This window comes from Somniosus microcephalus, chromosome 17 (genome assembly GCF_052327205.1).
Source record: "Somniosus microcephalus isolate GS21.2 chromosome 17, FLI_Smic_1.0, whole genome shotgun sequence".
NCBI lineage: Eukaryota > Metazoa > Chordata > Chondrichthyes > Squaliformes > Somniosidae > Somniosus > Somniosus microcephalus.
Genome location: NC_141003.1, coordinates 84,279,559 through 84,285,558, shown reverse-complemented (window position 1 = coordinate 84,285,558; position 6,000 = coordinate 84,279,559). Strand labels below are relative to the sequence as shown.

Below are 6,000 nucleotides of genomic sequence, written 5' to 3'. Positions count from 1 at the left end.
GCCGAAGCATTTTGCAGCAGCCGTCACACCGCCCATGGTGTTTAGAGACTTCTGTCCGTGCAGTACACCCGCCTCAACACAACACCAAACTCCAATGTAAAGTTCCACCCACCTTGCCGTGCTCGTTGCAGGGCAGCCACAGCATTATTCACTTTCTGCTTTGCCTTTTTTCTCACAAATGTTTCATTGCAAGCTACAATATTTTAACCTCCCGTGATAAAAATCTCACTCCGTTTAAAAAAAATAATACAGCTCTTTTTTGTTTAAATGTGCGTCACTTTTTCACCAACAGCAAACCTCACTTGCTCAAATGTCGATGCGCCCCGAAAGTTTTAAAAAAAAATTAGACGTGGAGTGAAACAAAAATAACAAAATACTGCGGATGCCGGAAATGTGAAATAAAAGCAGAAAAAATGCTGGCAATACACAGCAGGTCAGGCAGCATTGTTTCTCTCTGCACAGATAGGGCTGAGTGTTGCCAGCATTTTCTGTTTTTTATTTATGAAACAAAACTGGGAAAACCCCAAATGAGTTGGAGACGAGGCAGAGCCAGGAAAGAAAGACAGACTTGCATTTATATAGCGCCTTTCATGACCACCAGACGTCTCAAAGCGCTTTACAGCCAATGAAGTACTATTTTGAAGTGTAGTCACTGTTGTAATGGGGGAAACGCAGCAGCAAATTTGTGCACAGCAAGCTCCCACAAACAGCAATGTGATAATGACCAGATAATCTGTTTTACTGATGATGATTGAGGGATAAGCATGGGCCCCAGGACACCGAGGAGAACTCCCCTGCTCTTCTTCAAAATAGTGCCATGGGATCTTTTACATCCACCTGAGAGAGCAGACGGGGCCTCGGTTTAATATTTTATCCGAAAGACGGCACCTCCAACAGTGCAGCACTCCCTCAGCACTGCACTGGAGTGTCAGCCTAGCTTTTTGTACTCAAGTCCTCATTGAAACTTATAAAATTCTAACGGGACTAGATGCAGGAAGGATGTTCCCGATGGCGGGGGAGTCCAGAACCAGGGGTAACAATCTAAGGATAAGGGGTAGGTCATTTAGGACAGAGATGAGGAGGAATTTCTTCACCCAGAGAGTGGTGAACCTGTGGAATTCTCTACCACGCAAGGCAGTGGAGGCCAATTCATTAAATATATTCAAGAAGGAGTTGGATATATTTCTTAAGGCTAAAGGGATCAAGGGTTATGAGGAGAAGGCAGGGACAGGGTACTGAATTTAGATGATCAGCCATGATCTCATTGAATGGCGGAGCAGGCTCGAGGGGCCGAATGGCCGACTCCTGCTCCTATCTTCTATGTTTCTAAGTCTGCTGGAGTGGGGACTGTGAACCCCCAACCTTCTGACTCAGAGGAGAGAGAGAGAGCTGCCCACTGAGTCACAGCTGACACTTGACAATTGAGCTGGAGGTGAGAATAATGCAGGATAACAGATTGGATGGGTATTCTGCAGGTTTGGGAGGTTAACTTTGGTGGAGGAGGGCAGGGAGTAACCAAGTGCGTTGATAGCAATGGGCTTGATGAGCCAAATGGCCCCTTTTTTTTTGCTTTTGTACTTTCTTCTGTTCTGAGGAATTAATGCTCTGAGGAATTAATTAATGCTCTGAGGAATTAATGTTCTGAGGAATTAACACTCTGAGGAATTAATGCTCTGAGGGACTAATGCTCTGAGGAATTAATGCTCTGAGGGACTAATGCTCTGAGGAATTAATGTTCCGAGGAATTAAGTGGCCCTCCCTGGATGGGTTGTGAGGAGCCCCGCGACAGGATCCACCCGCAGCCTCAGCAGTAGGTTTGAAGGGAGCCGGGTGATTTTGAGAAGATGCTAAAAGCAGTGGGCGAGGCCTGGGGGCGGGCGGTAGGCCGCTTGTTTCCCCGCCGGAGCGTTGAGGCGGACGGACGGGCCGGGCCTGGGGGAGCGGCGGCGGCGGCAGGCTGAGGGAGAGAGGCTGAGGCTTTGTGGGCACCGCGGGTAAGGAGGGTGAGGGAGGGAGAGGAGGCCGAGCCAGAGGGGGGAGGGAACCAACACCCCCCCTTCCCCTCCTTCTCGGGACGGACACCCGGCCTCCCGCGCTAATCGAGCGCCAGGCTTCGGGCCTAGCCCGCCAGATCCCGCTCTCTCTCCCCCCGGGGAGGCTCAGTCAGTGTTTACTGCAGCCAGGGAGGGCCGGCCGGTTTTGTACAAACTGAGGAGAACCTCCCCACTCTCTTCAAAAAATAAAGACTTGCATTTCTATAGCGCCTTTCCCCACCTCAGGACATCCCGAAGCGCTTTACAGCCAGTGAAGTACTTTTTTGAAGTGTAGTCACTGTTGTAATGTAGGAGGCGCAGCAGCCAATTCGTGCACAGCAATCTCCCACAAACAGCAATGTGATAATGACCACATAATCTGTTTTAGTGATGTTGATTGAGGGATAAATATTGGCCCCAGGACACTGGGGCTAACTCCCCTGCTCTTCTTTGAAATAGTGGCCGTGGGATCTTTTACGTCCACCTGAGAGAGCAGATGGGGCCTCAGTTTAACATCTCATCCGACAGTGCAGCACTCCCTCAGTACTGCACTGGAGTGTCAGCCTAGATTTTTGTGCTCGAGTCTCTGGAGTGGGACTTGAACCCACAACCTTCTGACTCAGAGGCGAGTGTGCTGCCCACTGAGCCACAGCTAACATCCTCAGCTAACCCCCCCCCCCTCACCCTGTCAACCCCTCCACCCCGTCAACCCTGTCAACCCCTCCACCCCACCCTGTCAACTCCGGCACCCCCATCAATCCCCCTCCCGCCTCTGTCAACCCCCGTTCACTCCTCCGTCAACCCCACTGTCCCCTCCCCGACTGTGCAAATACTTTGAAATGAATACAGCTGTTCTCCCCCCACCCTGGCTATGAGACACATTGAACATTTACGTATTTTTAATCTTAAAATCTACAATGTACTGCCTGCCTCTGGAAATAAATGAGACTTGGCAGGTCTGAGTAAATCAGCAGATACTTCACCGCTTTTGTAGTTTTTATCAAAATAAGTCTTGCATAAAGTCTTGCAGCTGTTTCATTGCAAATACAAGATAATACTGTCTCCATATCGTTCAATTAAAATATAGTTGCAAAAAAATATCCTTAGTTTTGCACTGAAGTTTCAGCCTAGATTATGTGCTTGAGTCTCTGAAGTGGGCCGTGAACCCACGCCCTTGTGACTCAAGCGAGTGGTTCCCATTCCACTTGCTGATCCACCTTTAACTCTTCATATTCTCTGTGTCTCTTCTATTTCTTTGTATTCTGCACTGTGCATATCACTTCTGCCCTTTATTCGTTTCCTGATCCCCACCGTGTCAAATTTTGTTTGATAACGTTCCTGTGAAGCGCCTTGGAATGTTTTACTACATTAAAGGCGCTGTATAAATGCAAGTTGCTGTATTGACTTCCCCCTCTGTCCGCCTCTCACCGTGGCGAAGTGGCTCCGCTGATTTGTCCACACGACTATATGTCAATCCCAATAATTGAATCATTTCTTTAACACTGTACTGGTGTGACTTGCATCAGTCCACTTGAACCTGTTTGGGGGATGATGTCAAATGTTGACAAAGCTCTGACTGTTTCACCATTGCCCTCTTGCCTATTGAATTCTTAGCTTGTTTAAATTGAATGATTTTATTTTCTGTTCATTCCAGCTGTAAAGAGAAGGCACAATGTCGCTCTACGATGACTTGGGTGTGGAGACCAGTGACTCAAAGACAGAGGGCTGGTCAAAAAACTTCAAACTCCTTCAGTCCCAGCTGCAAGTGAAAAAGGCGACACTGACACAAACAAAGGTAATACTTTTGTATTTTAGCTGATTGTTTGCTTTCAAGTCAGGCTAGAAGTACTATCAAATATTTTTCTAAATAAAGGAGACTTTTAAGTAAGCCATTCACATTTTTGTACTGAATGGCCAGCTGTTGGGCAACACTCCCTAAGAGGTATTTTCTTCAATCTTTCAATCCTCCAGCCCTATATTCCCCCGTGACCTCTGCACTCCGCCTATTCTGGCCTTTTGAACATCCCCGTTTTTAAATGCTGCACCATTAGCGGCCGTGCCTTTAGCTGCCTGGGCCCGAAGCTCTGGAATTCCCTCCCTAAATCTCTCCGCCTCGCCACCTCTCTTTCCTCCTTTAAGACACTCCTTAAAACCTACCTCTTTGACCAAGCTTTTGCCCTAACATCTCCTTATATGGCTTGGTGTCAAAACCTTTTTTTTGATAACACTCCTGTGAAGCGCCTTAAGACGTTTTATTACGCTAAAAGGCGCTATATAAATATAATAAGTTGTTGTGCGTCTTCCCTGTCTGAGCAGAGAACTGCTTCTGCATTCAGCTTTGACACCACCCACAAAAATGTATTGAACCTTGTTCTGGATTTTTTTCCTCTTTGCCCATCTTGTTCCGCTCAACATTTGACAGGGCATCATGGGTGAGATCGCAATGAACCAGTATCAACTGAATTCTGCGCCTTTGTGGCTCGTGATGCTGGAGTGTCAGATCTACATCCAACACTTTGCTACAGAGATCAAGGGAAAATTGATGGGCGACTCGGGTGCAGTGGCTCGAGTGCAGATCTTGAAGGCCAGATAATCAATGGGAGCAGGTGTCTGGCTCACCTTTTATAGAATCATTAGAAATTTACGGCACAGAAGGAGGCCATTCGGCCCATCGTGTACGTGCTGGCCGACAACGAGCTCTCCAGCCTAATCCCAGTTTCCAGCTCTTGGTCCGTAGCCCTGTGGGTTACGGCACTTCAAGTGCATATCCAAGTACTTTTTAAATGTGATGAGGGATTCTGCCTCTCCCACCCTTTCAGGCAGTGAGTTCCAGACCCCCACCACCCTCTGGGTGAAAAAGGTTCTCCTCAACTCCCCTCTAATCCTTCTACCAATTACTTTAAATCGATGCCCCCTGGTTATTGAACCCTCTGCTAAGGGAAATAGGTCCTTCCTATCCACTCTATCTAGGCCCCTCATAATTTTATACACCTCAATTAAATCTCCCCTCAGCCTCCTCCATTCCAAAGAAAACAACCCCAGCCTATCCAATCTGTCCTCATAGCAGAAGAAAGGTGCATAAAAAGGTGGGGCATAACACGGTGGGCGGGTAAAGAGGATAGAAAATTATTTTAAACATGCAAAATGACATGCTGCTTTTGTTAAACCAGCCTAAATGACTTTGATACTTGCCAGTTATTCACACACATGCAGTGAAAGCAACATCTTAAAGTTTCTCAGATGAGATGTCCTATTTGTGATGGTGTGTACCAGCAGGAGATCTGTTACTGTCAGTGTATTGTGATGGGACGATTTCTTAAAGTCCTATGCAGTTTATATTGGTATTTGCCATCCTTTCAGTGGGGAGACTCTGTTTTGATAGAAAATGTCATCGGTTCTAAATCACGTCTGCTTTTTTTTTTAGACCCAGCGTTCAAAGCAGAGCACAGTTTTAGCACCAGTGATAGACCTAAAGCGAGCCAGCTCTGGGGAAGACAGACAGATTGTCGACACGCCACCTCATGTAGCACCTGGTTTAAAGGTAAGAATCTCTGCAAACTCTGATGAATTACACCTGTTGTTGTTTTAAAATATTTTTCTTGCTGGAGCAGTGGCAGAGACAGTACCACAGGTCCAGGCATCCTTGGGACCTCATCCCGAGTGGCCACAGGGAATACCATGGCCACGACTGATTCAGTGGCTGCATCGCAAGCGGGAGCGGGAGCCCTGGCTGATTGTTGTCTCCTTATCCCAGGGAGTCATACCAGCACCCTGGCTCAGAACAGCTAACGCAGGGAGGGGTTTGAATGACATTTTGTTTTGAACAAAAGCAAAGAGCATGCATTGGCTTTTCAGATTGACCTATTTTAAGGTTTACCTGTAAGCTACAAGCGCAGATTGTATCCACAGCGGATAAGATGAGGTTCAAAAGAATGCTGGAAATCAGAAATAATACAGAACATTCTGA

The 6,000-nt window shown here is 47.1% G+C and overlaps 2 protein-coding genes across 5 annotated transcripts in view; one reads left to right on the top strand and one right to left on the bottom strand.

Annotated features, from left to right (window-relative positions):
- The window catches only part of echdc3 (enoyl CoA hydratase domain containing 3), a 32,649-nt gene extending 30,343 nt beyond the window's left edge, over nucleotides 1-2,306 (bottom strand). Inside the window, exon 1 of one of the 3 annotated variants that reach the window (XM_086010767.1) lies at nucleotides 2,275-2,306. The gene's annotated coding sequence lies outside the window, so the exon portion shown is untranslated. Of the gene's footprint in view, nucleotides 1-112; nucleotides 451-2,274 lie in introns of those variants that run through there. The other 2 variants (XM_086010768.1, XM_086010766.1) reach the window with 2 other exon arrangements.
- rbm17 (RNA binding motif protein 17) overlaps nucleotides 1,707-6,000 on the top strand; it is a 42,047-nt gene continuing 37,753 nt past the window's right edge. The window contains exons 1-3 of one of the 2 annotated variants that reach the window (XM_086010765.1): nucleotides 1,707-1,810; nucleotides 3,688-3,828; nucleotides 5,458-5,574. In XM_086010765.1, the coding sequence (XP_085866891.1) occupies nucleotides 3,706-3,828; nucleotides 5,458-5,574 (240 nt within the window). In that variant the 5' untranslated portion in view covers nucleotides 1,707-1,810; nucleotides 3,688-3,705. Of the gene's footprint in view, nucleotides 1,811-1,889; nucleotides 1,995-3,687; nucleotides 3,829-5,457; nucleotides 5,575-6,000 lie in introns of those variants that run through there. The other variant, XM_086010762.1, reaches the window with a different exon arrangement.